The 20009-nt window shown below is 43.4% G+C and overlaps 1 protein-coding gene across 1 annotated transcript in view; it reads left to right on the top strand.

Moving 5' to 3' along the window:
* GAD2 (glutamate decarboxylase 2) overlaps positions 1 to 20009 on the top strand; it is a 66323-nt gene that overhangs the window by 12809 nt on the left and 33505 nt on the right. Inside the window, exon 5 of the mRNA XM_018567497.1 lies at positions 15672 to 15762. Coding sequence (XP_018422999.1) covers positions 15672 to 15762 — 91 coding nt within the window. The remainder of the gene's footprint in view (positions 1 to 15671; positions 15763 to 20009) is intronic.

Raw genomic sequence — 20009 nt, 5'->3', positions numbered from 1 at the left:
AACAATTACATCTGCCATCTTGTGCCCGTAGCTTCTGTTTCTTTCTATACATACAATACACCAGCAAAGTATGTGCATTAACCCATTAGTTACCATTCTGCAGTATATGTGCATTACCCATTGGTGACCACTCTGCAGTGTATGGCAGTGATGTGCGGTACCTCTTGCTCGGGGTGAGGCGATCTCCAGCCCTGCCCCCTCTGAACAAAGCCCCACCCCTGTCAGCCGAAGCTCCGCCTCCCACCTGGCAAATCCCTGCACCCAACCCATCCAAAAGCTAGTGTCAAGGACAAAGGGAGAAGACACAGGGGAGGATTTCCCTGCTGTGCAACCTGTTAGATGCCGATCTGAATGGAGAAAAAGCTGTCAGCTTCAGACATGAAGCTGACAGCTTTTTCCTTCATAATTCTAGGTGAGGCTCTGCCTCACCTGCCTCCCCTGATCGCACATCCCTGTGAGCACACAGGGTGTGGTGAGTGTGTCTGGGCTCACCCTAATCACCCCGAGTGCAACACCGAAACCACAACAGTGGCCACTGTGTTTTTTGTTACTGAAATGGTAGATAGATTACAAAGATCTCTCTGTGACCAGTTCAGCAATACATAGCAGGGCAGCACTAGCCCCTTAAATTCCTCACATAACACTTGCAGCCCTCGCTGCCTGACAAACTGTGAGGGAGCGTAGCTGCAGATTCCCATCCAATGAGGAAGCCAGGCGGGTGGTCACATGATATATACGTGTGTGTTTGTACTTTTGTGTGCACACCAATAGGCTGTGCACGCATTTGAGTGCATGTGTATTACCTTCTCAGTGATCAGTTGCTGCAGAATGACAGTTAACCCCCGTCTCCAAATCGCTTTAAAACATTACCCCTCAGTCTGCAGTATATGCAATGAGCTTCAAGAGCATGCACATTAACCGCTCAATGATAAATATTCAGTGTGTGCATTAACCCCTCACTATCCAGAATCCAGCTTTAATTTAATAAGCATTAGCCCCTTAATGCCCAGTCCTCAGTGCAGACGTGTTAGCCCCTCATTGTCCTGTCCCCTGCAGCATATTAACGCCTGAATGCCGTTTCCCCAACCCCTGTGCATTATCTCCTCAGCGCTCAGTCCCCAGACAGGTATCTTTAGCCCTTAACACCCAGTATCCAGCTCATGTTGGCCCCCCACAGCTTTTAGTCTCAATGTAAGCACCTTTTCTTCTGCTTATGTGCATTAATCTTTCAGCTGCCAGTACCCAGCACATATGCCCTTACCCCTCATCATCATGTCTGTTCATCCTCATCAGCTACCCAGATAGCAAGGATAACTTGCTACAAACTTGTGGCAGGGTTAAATTGTAATTCTTGTTAACTTGCTGCACACATTCCTGGCAAGTTGTAGACTTGCAGAACACTTGCAGCACAAGTTCTAGTTGACATTGTAGCAAATTTGCTTGGCAAGTCTACAGCAAGAGTCTTGCAGGTCTTAGCAAGAGCTCTGCAAGTGTACAGCACTTTTGCAAAGCACGTTGATCTGGAGACTTGCATTGCAGACTTGCTGTAATTGTGCAACAAATTGTGAAGCTTGGCAAGTCTAGCAATAGTTTATCAAGTCATTTTCAAACTTGCAGCTCAATTGCTTGCTATCTGGGTATCCCCTAGCGCATGTGCCCAGTGCATGTGTGTTCACCCCTCAGCACCCAATCAACGCAATTGAGATAATCCCTCACATTTATTAGTGCACTATGCCAGGTATCAGTCTCATCTCCACTAACTCTGGTCGAATAGTGATCTCAGCTCCACTGTTTTATTTCCCCTGTAAACATTCACTGAGAAAAATCCTTGTCCTGTCTTGCACACCCTCCGCACTCCTCTCCTGCATATACTGCTGGCTGTCATACCCTCCACATTCCTCTCCTGCACATGTCACCCCCTAGCATACCCTCCGCACTCCTCTCTTGCACATACTGCTGGCTGTCATACTCTCTCCACTCCTATCCTGTACATGCCGCTGGCTATCATACACTCTCTACTTCTCTCCTGTATATACTGCTCGCTGTCATACCATCTGCACTCCTCCCTGAAGATATTGCCCCTGTCATACCTTCTACACTCCTCTCCTGCATATATCGCCCCTATCATACCCTCCACACTCCTCTCCTACACTAACTGCCCCTATCATACCCTCCACACTCCTCTCCTACACTAACTGCCCCTATCATACCCTCTACACTCCTCTCCTGCACATACTGCTGGCTGTCATATCCTCCACATTCCTCTCTTGCACATACTGCTAGCTGTCATACCCTCTCCACTTCTTTCCTGTACATATTGACCGCTATCATACCTTCCACACACCTCTCCAGCACATATCGCCCCCTATCATATCCTCCACACTCCTCTCCTGCACTAACTGCCCCTATCATACCCTCCAAACTCCTCTTTGCTGCCTGTCATTCCTTTCATATTATTCCCCAGCTTATATTGCCCCCTAAGACACTTCCTTAGCATTGTTTATTGTATCCCCAACCTTCCTGTTTTGGAATGGGCACACATTTGCTAATATACATATGCTTTTTTAAACATACTTATTTGTTTTCTTGTTTGAGCAGTTTAATTGAGGTTGAAATGAACTAATGAGGTTGGTGGTACAAAGTAAGCAAAGTTTGACATTTCACTTTTCCAAACCTGTGCACATTCAAGTCTCAGGTCACAAAGCATAACCAATGTTTAAAACCTGTAAATTAAATGCATAAATATGGTGCCTGTTGATGCGTGGCCAAGACGATATACATGCATGGGCTGCAAAGTTAAATCAGGCAAAGGTTTGCTATCTGTTTTTGCTTGTACACAAACACTGCTATGTTTTCTTTAAAGTGGACCTATTATTCAAATTCACACTGCACATTTATCAGTATGGCTTATGTCACATTGCAAGATCACAATATTTTGGATAAAAAAGGTACCTATTTCTCCTAAATGGAACCTAAGGTGCAATAAGCCTACATCCAGTGGCAGAACTACCGCTGGTGCAGCCGGTGCTGGGGCCTGAGGCTGTGAGGGGGCCCAGTGGGGTCCGGTCCCGGGCACCCCCACAGCCTCAGTGGGGTCCGGTCCTGCAATATGGGGCAATGCACGGTCCCGGTGTTCGAACACCGGGGCCCCGTACTGCAGACGGGCTTCTCAGTGAGGTGCGGGTCCTGTGACTCACCTCCCCTCTCGGCCGCGTCCATAGTAACAGGTAGCGGGAGGGCAGGTGAGTCACAGGAGGCGTGTGTGTGTCACAACCCCGCCCCCTGCAGTGCACACATCGAAACTCCCTGGCTGCTGCTATCCTCTGGCTGGGTGAGTCCCACGCGCGGGGGGCGGGATGTGTTGTGTACTGCTTTTTCATGCTATTACAGAAGTGGATTATAATGGGGAATATTACACTGTAATGTTCTCTATTATAATCTATTTCTCTGATTAAATGATTACAGACAGGCCTCTGTTCTATCAAAGTTTGTGACTACGTTAGAATGTGTGACCAGTGACGTGGTCACACATTTTAACGTAGTCTCGCCCAGTTTTTCGGCGGTGGAATAGGTGAAGCATTCCAACGCTATCTCCACTGTTCCAGGGCAGATCGGCATCGCAAATCGCATGTGCAGGAGAACCGATCTGCCCCGAAACAGCTGATCGGTCCTGAAATGTCACTTCTATTCGACTTCTATTCAAGTTCTGATTTACATTAGTAGGGTGCTTTTTCAGGGTCCCCCTGGAAAAGCACCTTGTCCCCATGCCGATGAGGACAAGGGCCTCTTCTGCCACAACCCTGACCCGGTAGTTGTGGGGGGTCTGTGGGCAGGGGGGCTTATTTGCACCAGGGTACCCCCTTTAATGAAGGTGGTGCCCAGATGCTGCCCCCCTTTGGAATTAGTAAGGGGTACTTGTACCCCTACTCATTCACTAAAGGGATATAATAAAATGTAAATAAAGAGACCACATTCCTTTCATTGATTCATTTTTGAGATTTTAATAATAAAATCTCAAAAATGGATCCACTGACGTAATTCAAGGGTCAATCATCATGTCCAGCGTTGTCCACGACACCGCTGACTTGTCAAAATAAAAAAAACTTGACGCCATTGACTCGTCCGCAACCGACGAACTACCGCCGCAGAATGAAAGTTTGACAGATGCCGGTACAATGTCAACAACTAGGCGGAGCTAGTGGTGACATCACCGCTGGCTCTGACTGTTTGTTGACATTGTACCGGCATCTGTCAAACAGATCTTCTCAAGTCCCAGCTGAATGAAAACAATGGGCCTTTCTTTTTGTTCACATTTTTTTTATTCTGAGGTAGCGAGCAGAATAACCAAGCCGAATGCTTGGTTATTCAGCTATTCACTGACTGCTGTCCAGCCCCTATAAGAATAAAGTAAAAAAGGTTCTTCACTTTGGCTGCGGAGGGAGCCGAAGCCAGTCGGTGTACGGCTCAAATCAGTCATACTAGGCTGAAGTGAATAGCGTAACAGCATTCGGCTCCCTTCACTTCTGTTTGGTTATCCATTCGGTTGCCTTCGGCAGCTTAGTGAGTAGCCCCCCTTAGTCTTTTAATTTACTTTATAACCCCGACTCTGCAGAGGTGGAAAACTAAATTAACTCAGTAGCATGGAGAAGTTGGGAATGTCTAGCTAAGGGCTGTACTAACCAGTGGCAAATCAGGAGAGGGGAAACATGGGAACATACCAAATGCACAAAACATCAAATAACAAAAACAGACTCCTGTGGCAACACAGACAACATAACAACCTAAAAGGGCTCACTCTATCCACAAATAAGAAAACGTTAGGACTAGGGGTACACTTTTGGCTGTAAAATATCATGTCTTATGCCTATAATTCTATGTAGAAAACAAGATGGGCTTAAGCAATGTCATGCTGATATACATATATCCTGGGCTAACAACTTTTTTAAACTTACATTTAATAGAAAATATTGTGGTCTCTTGCCATCAGTATCTTTTCTACAGTGGGGTTGTCTATGTACTTTTCTTCAGCCTTTCTCTCTGTGTTTTACTTTATGTGCTTATTATCATTGTTGTGAAAATGTATAAGTTGCTGCCATAAAGGAGTCCCTGAGTCTAACAGAAAAAACCTCCAAAACCATAGTGCTGTCATAGTGTCTTTTTTTTCCCCAATAATCTCCAATAGATTTATAGCACTCTTGCTGAGTGAGAATATCTTCTATTCAGAGTGTTCCCGTGTTACACTGTGCGCTGTTGGACCTCACACATATTGTAAGTTCCAGCTCCAGAGGCGAATGGTCTTAAAGGGTTTCTAAACCCTCTGTTTTTTTTTGCATAAATCTACTGCTAGCAAGCAGTAGATATATGCAAAAAGTTATCAAAAAAAACCCCAAAAAACGCTTCAAAAGCATCTTGGGGCGGGCGCATGCGCAGTTCGGATTTTCGGCCGGGAGACGAGGAGAGACGCAAGGTAAGTCTATGGACGCGTGCAACCGCATGCAGACACCGTGGCACAGGAAGTGCCAGCAAGGACAGAGGAGTCAGCGCTGGATCGAATACCCGCCGCAGCGCTGGAGAGAAGGCTGAAAAGCACAGGAAAGAAGAGGAAGATCGGATTAAGAGACATTATTTAACCAGTTGCCATCCGCCCGTTGCAAAAAAAGGATGGATGGCACAGTCGCATTAGCGCGCGGGCAGAAAAGACACGTCCAATCTAAAGAGCCGTTATCGGCTGTTTCACATATACCCGATCGGCGGCTCTAGAGCCTGCCGATCGGGTATATGTATTGGCTGCGTGCCCCCCCTCGAGTGCTGCTGTCGCCCCCCCCCCTCCTGACCCCTCACCTTCAATCCCGGGATCCGCTGCCCCATCTGCGGCCCGGGAACGGCTCGGGAGGGTGTCAGGAGAAAGGGAGCTCAGCTCCTTGCTGATCTCCCTCCGGGCTGTGAATGCAGAAGTGATGTGTATTAAATCACTTCCGCATTCACCTGTCTGTCATCTGGCTCCTAAAGCCAGAGAGAAGAAGCTGATGAAGCAAAAATTCTTAAGTTCCCCACCCCCACGTTTACGCACATATAAACGTAAATACGCGTCCGGTGCACCAGCGCGCGAAAACGACAATTGCGCTACACGCGTTACATATTGCTGCGAATGTCGCAGTGAGAGCAATAATTTTAGGGCCATCAATCACTGATAACACTAAACTGATGAGCGGTAAAAGCTTTTAAAGCGTCGCCTACGGCCAATTTTGGGTATTATAGTTTTTTGAGGTTTCGCGCGAGCACGCAATTTTAAGGCTTAACATGTTTGGTGTCTTTTTACCCGACATGACCCCGTCTTTTATATTTTACCAAAAAATTGGGTAATAATAAATGTTTTATCATTTAGTATAGGGGGAACATTTTTTTTTTTTTAATTCGGTAATTTTTCCTTAAAATAGTAAAAAATTAAAACCGCAGTGGTGATTAAATACCACCAAAAGAAAGCGCTATCTGTCCTCAAAAAATTGTATAAAATGTATTTCAGTACAGCGTTGCATGACGGAATAAATGTCAGTCAAAGTACCGCAGCGTTGAATACTGAAAAATGGCCTGGATGGGAAAGGGGTGTAACACCACGGACTTCAACTGGTTAAGGTAAGTGCTTTAATTAACATTGGGGGGAGGGGGAAATTTTTTTCCTTTAATGTCACTTTAAAGCCATGTGGAATCTACTCCACCCCAATAACTGTGAGAAGGAGACCTGGAAATAAATGCTATATTCATTTTTGACAATGTATGATACGTGTTGGAATGGCAGGAGGAGAAATTATTACTTAGATGTTTCCACGGTTCAAGTTCAAGCAAGATGTTTTGTATCAAGGCTTTTTATAGATGAAGGTTCCCTGGTAAACAGAATTGCATTGTGTGAAATGGTTTCCTAGTTTTCAGAATCTGCAGGACAGGAGATAATACATATTATTCTATAAGGACATGTGTGATCACGGAGCTCTAAGGGGGTTATTCACAAAGCTGCCAAAGGCAGCCGAGTGAATAACCCAGCTGAAGTGAAGTGAGCCAAACAATGTTCGGCTATTCACTCCCGCTCAGTACGGCTGATTTCAGCCTTACGTCGGCTGCCTTCGGCTGCACTTCGGTCAGCCAAACATGCTCTGCATGTTTGGTTGACCTAAAGTGCAGAAGGACTTTGACTTAGCCGATCCAACATCTGGATCTGCTGAGCCGAAGCTCTGGCATCTCATTCTCTTATGGGCCGAACGGCAGTAAGTGAATAGCTGAATGCCGCCGAGCAGAATAGAAAATGAATGAAAAGAGTTAAAAAAAAAAAAAGTTTAAAAAGTATTTTTAAAATGTAAATAAATAGTAAAATAAAAAATAAAGATTTTTTTTTTTCTAAATTAAAAAAAAGAAACAATTGGGGGGAGCTAGCAGTTACTGTTTCCTATTGGCCGGCACTTTCCTATTGGCCGGTCTTATAGCATGTCCCAGCCAATGAATAACAATTGGGTGGAGCCGGCCATGACATCACGGCTGTCTCCGCGCAGCTGTCATTTGCAAGGCTTACGGCCGGCCTTCAGGAGGCTGTTCGCCACGCTTCAGGTATCACTTCGGTCGAGCTGAAGCATATGCCTTCAGCTCGGCTGAGCGGCTCGGCCGCCTTTGGGTGCTGTACGGCTATAGTGAATAGCCCGTACAGCAGCCCTTCGGTCTTACATATAATGCTAAGCATATTGTTAAAAAACCTCCCAAGAAGTGTTGGCTGATGTGGCTACAAAGAGGGCCAAATTCATATTAATGATTTTAAAATGGGATGTCCAACAATCTGATATAGGTGTAATGGTCAAGTGGCAATATACTAAATGCGCAATCACAAAGCTCTGTAGTCAAGGGCGATGCATTGCACAGCACTAAATACACTATACAGGCAAATGTTTGTGGTCAACTGACCATCACACATATCTATAAGGTCAAACATATGTGGACACCACTCCAATTATTGAGTTCAGTTTTTCTTCAGTACAGGGGATTGTTAATCCTACAGCATGCATAGACATTTTAGACAATTATGCACTTCCCATGTTGTGGCAACAGTTTAGGGAAGGCGAATTTCCGTGTCAATGTGGGCAAAGCCAGCTCCATCTAGACATTGTTTGATGAGATAGATGTGGAGGAATTTGAGTAGCTGGCTAAATGCCCTGCCCTCAGCCCTACTGCAAACCTTTGGGATGATTTGGAGCACCAAAGGAGAGCCAGGTCTTCTCATCCAACATCAGTACCTGACCTCATAAATGTTATTTTTGGCTGAATGAGCACAAATTCCCACAGACACTCTTCAAAATCTTGTGAAAAGCCTTTCCAGAAGTGTTGGCTACAAAGAGGGCCAACCCCATATTAATGCCTATGGTTTTAAAATGGGATGTCCAACGAGCTGATATACAGTAGGTGTAATAGTGAAGTTTCATATAGTGTAGTATTTTCATAAGGATGTCTGCTCCGGCAACTCTGTATTTCCCTAAACATAGGTTTCCTTTAGGGATGATTTACATCTATGTGTTGCAGGAACATACCCTTTGCCATATCATGCACCAACTGACATTACATGAATTGATCCACTATGGTACCATTTAAGCAACGCACTTGTGTTGCAGTGTGATGCAACACATGGCAACACCCCATTTTGGGGATTTTGGGAATGTTTTTGTGCTATGGCAGCCCATTTTCAATACACTGTAATAAGAATAATCCTGCTAAGGTCCACATTACGCTGCTTACCTTTTGCAATGGAATGGCTTCTTCACTGGACTGCCGAGCAAGCTGTCACTCCCTCACTAGAATTCTGGGCCAGCGAAAGAGTGACTCCATTAAGATAAGTGGAAGCCTGTATTAGCCAGAGTAAAGGCTTGTGTACGCGGGCATTATTTATCTGCATTTTACATGCATTTGAAACACACCACAACTGCTGATCAGCAAATTCTCATTGACCCCAATTGTGCGGTATAGACAGCACTAAAGTTGCTTTTGACCTATTTCGCTTTGCTTCTATTTGGTGCCATTATGTCCTAATGAGATTGATTTGCGTAAAAGGCTCAGCAGGTCGAATCCATTACTTTCAATGGGTTGTCTTACGCAATGCACATTTTTGCATGAAAAAGTGCTCGTTAACACACATGCAATAATGCACCACACAGATGCAAATGGAAACTTAAAAGTAATGTACAACTGTAATTACTTGTCAAATTGTAGAATCCATATGCTTGTCTCTACCCAGAATTTCAAAAATACTTTGTTCGCTTTGAGACAATGCTATATATGTGGAAATAAATAACCTTCCTCATACAAAAAAATCCCCAAAGAACACTAAGAATAAAATTATTTGGCTAAGTAAATAAATATGGCATTCTTCTTTCAACGGGAAAGCTTTAAGTGAATGTACAATCTGCAAATTTGTGACTGCAGAATCCTCAGCCCCTGTTTTCATGAAAGGATAGAGCCCACCCGCCTAGTTCTGTTAAATGGCAGGGAAAATTGCATCTCTGTTGAAAGCTCAGTTCTCTCACATGTGCAGAGACGTGATAACAGAGAAGTGTCAGCTTGGCAAATAACAAGCTGCACCGATGTTCATTCAGATTCCATCTTGCATCTGCCTTGCACTAAACAGCTCCAGACACGCACTAAACTCACATATCTTTGTTACTTAAAGGCAAACAACATTTCTGTTAAAAATGGATCTGAAAAAATATATTTTTGGGGAAATTTGTGTCATGAAAATATTACCTCTTCGTTTTAATCTAAAGCCAACTGTGGTTTATTTGAAAACAGCCCCAAAATTTGAATGGTGCTTCCTGGTTATCCTGGCAACATAGGCAGGAGGTCCACATACTGTTTGTGTACAGAACACCCCCTTAGAAAGCACATTTGTTCATTGCTCTGATCTGTAGTTTTTTTGTATTGCAACATTAGGGGTTCATTTATAAATATTCAGCCCAGCATATAGCCTGGTTAGGTTGCCCTGACAGGTATAGGAATTCCTATATTTGTCAGCAACATCTAGGGGCGCTAGTGCCATGTAAACAGTATCCTTCTGGCTATATGCTGGGCTAAACTCTTATAAATGAGCCCCTAAGATTAATTATGTACAATCAGGACATCTTAATAAGGTCCACGTTACACTGCTTACCTTTTGCTGTGGAATGGCTCCTTCACTAGCCACCCTAGCAAGATCTTACTCCCTCGCTAGCATTCTGGGCCAGTGAAGAAGTGACACTAATAAAGCGGACCTTTACCCCCTTTCACTAAAAATCACCCCAGCATGCAGCTCTGAATGCTGATATGAAATCATCTTACATGAATTAGTTTAAAAAAAACGTATTTTTCTTTTACTTACAATTATTCTTTTTCCACTTCCTGGTCCTCTTGGGCATTAGTGATGTAATGTGCCCAAGCATTGCATCCTGGGAAGATTACATCAGCAAAGCATTGCTGGGAAATCTCATCTGAATTCTCACGAGATCTCAGGGAAAGGCACTTTCCTTCTGTAAGATGATGTGCATGGTCTCATGTCCTGGTCACATGCACCAGAGTTCCAGGAAGAAGAGGGAGATGGATTCATCTGCCCTTAGTTAAAATGGCCACTGTGAGAAGAATGGGGAGGAAAAGAAAATTAAAGTATGCAAAGAAAAAATTATCGATAAGTATGTGTTTGTAGATTGCCATTACTAAACATTTCTAAAGGTGTATTTGTTGTCATTTCCAAGATATGGGTAAAGTTCCTCTTTAAGGTACATGGAAGCCTGTGTTTTACATGCATTTGTTCAGCAGATTATCATTGGCCTCAATGGTGCAGTGTAGATGACAGTACTAAGGTTGCTTTTGACCTGGTTTGCATTGCTTTTATTTGGTCGCCTAATGTCCTATTAATATTGGTTTGCATTCAAGGCGCAGCAGGTTAAATCCAGCCTTTTGCTGTGCTTCACTTTTTAATGCATTCATTTGAGCATCGCTGCTCAAATAAGGAACTGCACCCATCAATTTAATATCTCCCGAAACAAAAATGTTTGCCAAAACAGTTACTATCAAGGCATACCAACTGTTAAAGTGGGCAGTGTGCGTAGTTCAGCTCTCAACTGAACTATCAAGCCCTTAAGGGCCGGTGCAGACCTAGGCGATCCAGGACGCACGTCCCGGGACCGTGCGGTCTTGCACAATTGCACACAGCGATTGCCGCGTGGCCCCATTGATTTAAATGGGGTTGCATCCATGTGGCAATTGCAGAAAAAGGGTACATTTTGTGACGCAAGACGCATGGCTGCCTTAGCCGCGATCATGTTCGGTTGCATGGGCGGAATCGTAGCGGGAGACCGCGCATTCCGCCCAGTGCGACTGGGGAGCCATTCGACAATAATGGCACCACCAGCGCGATCATCGGTGGTGGGCGACTCCGTAAACGCGTGGTCAAGGATCGCCCAGGTGTGAACCTGGCCTAAATTACTCATTCATGCCATAGCTGATCACATGTGTAACACCATGGCAACTACAATCCAAATGGAGGCAAAGATGGCACCTTCCTTGGCTGTAAGGGAGAGTAGATTGTAGCATCCCTTTAAATTGAAAAGCCAGCATTTGACAGGAATCCCAGTCTACACAAGGCTTGAGAAGCACACAATAAACTTCACAATGGCAAACTTCAGTTCAGTTCCTGTGTATCTTTAATCGGGATTGTAGCATGCTTCTAAACTTTGAAGATGAATGAATAATAATTATACACAATGGGCAGAATGAAAAGAAAATAAGATTGCAGGATTTTGAATGTCTGTTGCTGATGTCTTGGACATGTCGCCGACGCCTAGATGGTAATAACCAGCCACTTCGTACACAAAAGCAGATTATAAATGTCCTATTGTGATTCTAAATAAACAGAGTTAGGAATCAACATTAATGCCATGAAAATAATGGCTGATGGCAAATTTCCAGGCCCGTTTATTCCGGAAAGAATCTCTTTTCTGCGATTTGACTTCCAGTTAGCGAACACACTGGAAGCAATTAAAAACTGTGAATTTAAATGGCTCATTATGAACAAGTCCCAGAGTGATATCTTATCATTTGCCTGGGGGTTTCAGCACCGCGAGCAGGCGGAAGCTGTTCTGTTTATACAAAACACAAGACTGCTCGCTTCTTCCTAAAAATACAATTTTAAGCTAAAGGACCATTTTGCATGCATTTTTTTACTCATGGTGTAAAACATAAATGTTGCCTATAACAATGTCTATGGCAGTCTTTCTCAACCAGGGTGCCGTGGTACCCTCATGTGCCCTCTGGCTTCCTTAGGGGTACATAAAAATGTTGTGATGGTAGGACTAGGGGAATGGAGGAATCTGATGTGAAGAGGGCTGATCTGAAGGGGAAATTCTGATGTGAAAAGGGGGAACTCAGAGATAAAAGGGGTGCTCTGATTTAAAGGGGGGACACTGATGTGAAGGGGGCTCCTGGTGCAAAAGAAGCACTCTGATATGAAAGGGGGCTCCTGATGTAAAGGGGGAACTGCACTTTTTTATGTATTTGTGAATGCCCCCTTTAAACTCCATTACATTTTAGACTGCGGTGACTCGATATTTTGTATACTTTTAAATGGTGCCGTGACTGAAAGGTTGAGAAACACTGGTCTATTAGGCTTTGCATGGTGTCTAAATTTAACCAAAAAGTGTCAAACCATGGCACATTTCAAAGATTGTGATGCAATTATGTGACAATCTTCATGTGCATGCACATAAAGAGATTGCCGCACATAAGCACCAATCATTGAGACAATAGGCTCAACTCACAAAGCTTTATCACAAGGATAAGGATCTTTTTTTTAGTAATCTGACTGTCGTTTTCAAATCTCATTGGACTCAGCTAAACAATAACTGCCACCGTTTGAACATAAGTATCCTTATCCTGGTGAAATTAGTCTATTGCCTGGACAGCTTGGAAAAGCTTTTGGTTTCTGTGGAACAAATCAGCTCCTGGCATAAGTTACATTATTTACAACTAGCTTTTAGTGGAAGTAAGTTCCACGATACGGCTCCTGCAGTAAATAAGACTTTCAGTATGTGGAGGTTCAAACTATTTTCCGCTGGGTGCAAAGGGTGCCCCCTTGACATTTGCAATGACCTCATGGTGAATAACTTTGCATCAAGATATATGTATTTTTACAAATTGATTGTATCTCTCGTTGAGCGCCTCTTCTCAAGGTAGAATAATTTCAGTCATCTCCTCGTGGCTAAGCTCCTTCATGCCCCTTTTAATTAATTCAACTGCCCTTCTGTGCACTCTCTCCAGTTCCACAATATCCTTATCGGGAATTGGTGCCAAAATTGACCTGAATATTCAAAATAGATTGCTCTAGAAGCTGCAAATTGTCATTGCATGCTGTTATTATGTCTGTGATCTACCAAAACATACAGATCAATCTCTATCATTGACTCCCCCAGATATACCCCACCTTTCCCAGTACATCCATCTCAGCTTGCAAGCCACAGGCATCTTGTGGAAACTTTATTCCACTGAAAAGCTTTTTGCCATCTTTGGCGGCTCCACTATCATTCACAGAGATGTCAACCTTAAAAAAAACAAATTCTTAGCCTATAAGGAAATGGTGCACAACTTTTTTTTATATAATATTAAAATTATATTGTCATAAATTCTTTATAGTAGGAAAAAAACACTATTGTTAATATGATTACCTATACTCACCAGATTGCTCACTTAGGTAGTTTCTATTTTAATATTCAACACAATTTCTTCTGCCTTTGACTCTGAATATTTTGCTTGAAAGTAGCTTATACCTTATGTGCTAAAAAAAAATGGGTGACAACCCTTGAGCTTTCAAAGGTAGACATCAGGATCTCTATGGCAGCAGGTAGTTGCTACATCAATATAGCCCCTGCACATAGGCCCTCTTTGGTAACAATTGGTGAAAGAGTGTGTGGGCTTCAGAAAAGTCACATCACTGAAATTTAGAGAGATCATCCATAAAAAGATGACCCAATGAGGAGCAACAAATACAGTAATGTCAACACACCCCAAAATCCAAGATGTCACCTGCTTTTTACCACTCTCACCCACATGATGAACAAATCTTTCATGATTCTGCACATTCATCAGGGACCTGATCCAGCCCTTTTCTCTGTATCGTTTTCAAGTATCCTGCATTTTACTACACCACCTTACAAGGAATAGAGGGCTTCAAAACTGGTCCCTGACAATTCTACTGAAGATATATATATATATATATACAGTATATCTACATTCACGGAACACTTACTGTTTACTGGAGGGAATGATCAAAAACTGTGCTACAGGCGTTGTTGAACAGTGGAATCATGATGGTTCTCAACCTGTGTAACCTCAGGACCCACATTTGTCCTCGGTCATTAAGTCACGACCCAAGTCGCACTGCAATGGAACGCACAGCAGCGTGCCCATCCATCTGTGCATTGCTTGTACAGCTCACATGTGCGCCTGTAGAGGTGCTGGGAGCCAGAATGTGACGTTACCAGTCCAGGCAGCTCTATAGGACATGTGAGGGAGCTGTAAGCAATGCATTTATGGATGGAGCTCCCTCGCGGCCATACCCCCAGCCCACCCCCACCTCAAGCTGACACTGGCCACCGGGCAGCATATTTTGAATGGCTGCTCGGTGTAAGAACTGACAGTGCTGCTCTGTGGGGAGGCTGAGGAGCCTCTCACCTAGAAAAGTGGAAGGCTCGCGGCAACCCACTGAACACGGGGTTGCGACCAACCAGTTGGGAACAAAGGCTGTAGGAGACAGTTAGAGACTGGATAAATATTATATGGGATTTCCTGTGATCACTGCTGTTAAAGAACCCTTTACAAATCATTGCTCAGACTACTGACTGATGGGCCCGCAGGTTGGGCACCAGGGTACTAGACAGTCCTGTTTATTCTTTGCTTAATGCACTGTATATCTTCCTATGTTTGCTCCTCATTTCCTTTTTGCTTTCTTAAATAACATCACTAGAGGTGGAGAATTATATAATGATGGGAGTCATCTAGATCAGTGGTTCTCAACTCATGGGTCGCGATCCAATAGTGGGTCGCGAGCCCTTCTGCAGTGGGTCGCGGCGCCATCACGGCAATCACGGGTCGCAATCACGGCAGCATCACGTGTCGCCATCACGGCAGCATCACGGGTCGCGGCGCAATCACGGCAGGCTTGTATTAATGGATAGAAAGCCTGCCGTGATTGGCTCAGCGCTGAGCCAATTACAGCAGGCTTTTTTTGCGATTACTGCATTGTACCACGCAAAAATCGCACCTACCGCAAATTCTGGTGTGGGAGTTGTGTTGCATTGCCATTCATTTGAACGGCACCCCAAACGCATCTCCTGTACACAGTTTGATTGCCCGCATCGGAACGTGCGGTACCTCAATGCCGTGCGTTCCAATGCGGTGCGACTTGGGTCGCGACTTCATGACCAAGGACAAATGTGGGTCCTGAGGTTACACAGGTTGAGAACCACTGATCTAGATGGCTATAAATATTATTATTATATACAGACCTAGCATACAGGTCCAGGACCTGGCTGTTCTACCTCGAGCGGTGCAAAGTATCTAACATTACAACAATTTATGTAATGTTATTAATTATCTTTTTTTTTTTGTTTGTTTCTTAGGACATCCAAGATATTTTAACCAACTCTCAACTGGTCTGGACATGGTTGGGATGGCAGCAGACTGGTTGACCTCAACTGCAAACACCAACATGTAAGTATACTGAATATATGAAACTTTAATAGAAGATACATATACTGCCTATATAGTATACAGGACCCTGTGTGCAATGCTGATTGTATGTGAACACTGATGATACTCATAAATAGGCTTACATTATTTGTACCTAATGCTCACGAAATTGCTGTATGGACAATGGTCATATATGTCCTAATATGACTGTTGAAAACAAGAAACAAATGTAGGGGTCTACCCCCTAACACTCCCTGTAATAGAGCAGTGTTATTCGGTTTTTGATGTACCTATTGTTTTCCGCCAGTAGGGTGTAATCATGAGTCACCTATGTGCGGAGGCTCCTGCCCATTCAGAAACTGCTTGATAGTAAATATTTTCTTAATGAATGGGAAGCCTCTGTGCTTTCCATTCATTTAGAACAGAGGCTGCAAAAGAAGAGATTGAGGACTTTGTGTCCTCAATTTCTTTTTCTATTTTAAAAAGGAAATATCAGGGGGCTGTTTAAACCTCTAATATTTCCCAAAGCCCCCCCCCAAGAGTTAAAAAAATGTAAAATAAATGTAAAATATTTTTTTTAATGTGTGTTTTTTGATGTGTGTGTTATAATGTGTGTTTTAATGTGTGTGTTTCATTACGTGTGCGATGTGTGCGTGTGTTTTTAATGTGTGATATCTATGTATGTGTAGTAGTATGTGTAAGGCAGTGATGTTGAATGTTTTTTAAAGCCCAGCGCCCAAACTGCAATACAATACTATACTTATTTTCAGCGCTGGCACTTTGAGATAAATAAATTGATTTTGCGTCGCAGTTTGGGCACTCGGGTTCAAAAACGTTCGCCATCACTGTGCTAGCCAATCGTTGCAGTAAGCATCATAGTAGGAGGGGTTGGCTATTGCAAAACCCATGAGCATGCTCAGAACTGGGGTTCTCTTGTTCCTGGCACTCCCCTGTAGGGAGGTTGGTGCTTAGATTCTGGGCTGCTGCCCAGGCCTGAGGGCTAGGCCCTCAAGGCCTACCCTCATGGAATGCCATGTGCTAGATTGACTATGCTGGATCAATTACAAGGATCAATTACAAGGATGTAATTCACCCATGTTAACAGAGATCATGGGGACACTGGAGTAACCACAGGAACCTCCACTGGTCCAGGCTACAGTCTGTCCTGAAGCAGAGTACACACTGGAACCTCTGTGGGAATGGAGACACTTCTGGCCTATTAAGAGTGAGAAGATGGACCTTTCACTAGGAACTGTACACCTTGTAAGAGGTGATAATATTCGACTATCAGCATTTTTGGGTATTCCAGCATATCTATACACATCTTCTGTTCCACGTTCTACCATAAATATATAAAAGACATCCATGGACTCAAGATCTGCTTACTTCTGCAAGATGGTTCATGTCAGCAATTACACCTGGGGACAAGGTTATCTCATCTGGGGGTCCCCCTTGTAACCACAGGGCCCAGTTGGGTGGAGGCACTGCCATTACAGTTATGTTACAGTCCCTTACTCCCACTTAGCGGAGGCTCAGGATTTTCAAGTTACCCACAGGTTGGTAGCGGTAGCTGATCGGAGACGGTCATCTCATATGACCCCCTCCCCCCAAAACAGGGCTACACAAATATGATGGCATACTGTTGATGTGGTGGGTTTAAGGTTGTATGTTTTTAGTATTCTCAATTATGCTAACATGGCTAAACAAGGGTTTATCTAAAAAAAAAGGTACAAACCTTACACAGATGTCCATGGTGTACAAAAGCGTGACACGGAATAAGGAACACGTTATCACCAAACATGAGGTTTGGTGCTGTCTCCACTATCTATGCTGCCTTAGGCCCATGTGTGCCATATAATAAATGTATCCATTGTATAAAATGTGTAAGTGAATTTGATACCACAATCCATGAATTAGAAATCCACATTACTGCATGTGCACAGATGAGTCTTTCATCTTCTTCTGGGAATAATGGAATTATTGTTGGAGGAATATATAGTATATTTACCCTAAGATGCTTAGAGCTATAAGATGGTCCTCTTTCCTATTTCAAGAAGGAGGAGATTGTATTCTCCATCACTAATATTCAGACTTACCGATGCTAGAATGCGCTTGTACACAAGAAATCTAATATATTCAGTATAACATAAAGTGCATTTAGCACTGTTTTGGTCTGAACCTTGTGTGAAAGACAAATGACCAAATAATGAGTCATTTATCAATTCTGAAGCATCTAATGCCAACAAAAATATTTTCCTCCCTGTGTCATTTATTCTTCATTTATCTTTCCCTTTCCTATATAAAAGCTAAAGACAGGAGACATATAATAACATGATTCTGTAACAAACCAAGATTTCCCTGCTGCAGCTATAATATTTATCATGCAAGTGTCACAAAATAAATGGATTCCATTTATTTATGAAAGGAGTGTTAAAGGACACCTGCATGGACAGAAATATTTGGGCCACCATTAGTAATCTTCTAATACTAGCTGCCTGGCTGTCTCTAGCTTCAGTACATTCTAAGTCATTGACCTGACACAAACATGCAGATTGGAACTTCAGAGCACAGTCAGAACTTCTGATCTACAGACTTGTCACAGGTCAGTGACTTATAAAAAAATAAGGGCACTGGATCAGAAAGATAACCAGGCAAACATGTTTTTTTCAGGAGAGGTCAGCAATGACAGTCTCTACATTCAGTAGAGGTTTTCTTTAAGGCTGTGTTAACGGGCACTCTTCATGCGTCAACACAATGGCAAACCATTTGCTTGGAGTTGGCTCCCTAATGAGCCTTCATTCATGAAAAAGACTACCTTTTGGTCAGTGTAGCACAGAACAACATACAAATTGCTCACATCTGTGCATTTCTCTGCGCTGTAGCTCAGTTGTAACAGTTTGTATGGTATATGTGCATTATGGTGTCATTCAGAATTAATGGCATTGCATATATTCACTTTAATGTGTGTTGTGGTTGCCCACATTAAAATGCAAGTTCTAACCTTTGTTACCAGGCTATGGTGTGGTCTATCAGACATCTGATTATGCTTATTCTCACTGAAGTGCCTTTGGGACCTGCTACATTGTTCCCTGCAACACAGACTATAGGTGGTGTGGTGAAACATTTTCTCTGTGATGGTAAGCTTAGGGTTCTGAATTTTCTCTACTCTAGCCAAAACTAAAAAAAAAGCTTTGGCTTGAAACATGCTTTAACTGATACAGAAGATGGGGCTTGTCACGTTCCTTCCTACTGCTGCAGCTTATCTGTAGCAGAAACTACCCAGGGGGAAACACAAAGCCAAAATCTGTAATGAGCAGATATTGGATGCGAGATGCAGCAAATCAGGTTTTTTTTAAAACTGGCAGCTCTTTTTTTATGTGCTATTGAAACTTCTGCTGTAGTGAAATTCCAAACCCTCTATATTAAATAGCTAGAGTCATTTCTAGATGTCATGCATATATCAGACTGGGGGTTCAGGGAATGTAATTGGATAAAAATGGCAATGTATGAGCTCTCACTATATATCATTGTATGGCTTGTCTCTCTGAGCTGATTCCTCTCCCCCACTCATCAAGTAATTCTGACACATTGCACAGAGGCTGTAATTAAAGTGATTATTACAAAGATTACTATTAACATGCTTGACTGAGCCGTCTCCTTGCAGGGAAAATTGCATGAACTGTACAGCTTATATTAGTATGCTCTACATAGTTTTCTCTTTTAAAGGAAATCTGCCATCAGATGCCCTACATTCATCCCCAATTTCTGGATTGAGGAGACCATCCCCAGACAAATTATGTCCCCAGGAACATAAAATAAACTTTTTTTTTTTTAATAATCACCCACGCTGTCAGAAGCGGCATACAGAGCATGCTGGTTACTACTTAAACCTGTGTGCAGCTTCTGAGAAGATATGCTATTAGCGCAGCGAGGAAGCCGGCTGCGCATTTTGCATGGGTTGCACACGCTGTATGCAGTTTCTAACAGCGTGGGAGACGGGAGGCTGCGCTTGTTGGTGGATCCAGGGATTAGGTGAGTATTTTTTTTGTAAAATGGTTTATTTTATGTTCCCAGGGACAGAAAAAACTTTAAAAAATACTTTAAAAAGATAAAAATGTCCCCTAAGAATGTTGTTACCTTACCTTACCCTGGTGGTCAGTGGGGGCTCTCCTGGTGGTCAGTGGGGGGCTCCCTTAGTCCTAGTTGTGGGGGGTCTGCTGTGGCCGCAGCTGCAGTGGCTACCTCCCTCTGCAGCCTCTCTGCCACCT

This window comes from Nanorana parkeri, unplaced genomic scaffold (assembly GCF_000935625.1).
Source record: "Nanorana parkeri isolate BGI_ZX_2015 unplaced genomic scaffold, ASM93562v1 scaffold1055, whole genome shotgun sequence".
In the NCBI taxonomy this organism is placed as follows: domain Eukaryota; kingdom Metazoa; phylum Chordata; class Amphibia; order Anura; family Dicroglossidae; genus Nanorana; species Nanorana parkeri.
Note: the sequence above shows the minus strand (reverse complement) of the source record. Positions and strands in the feature narration are given on the sequence as shown.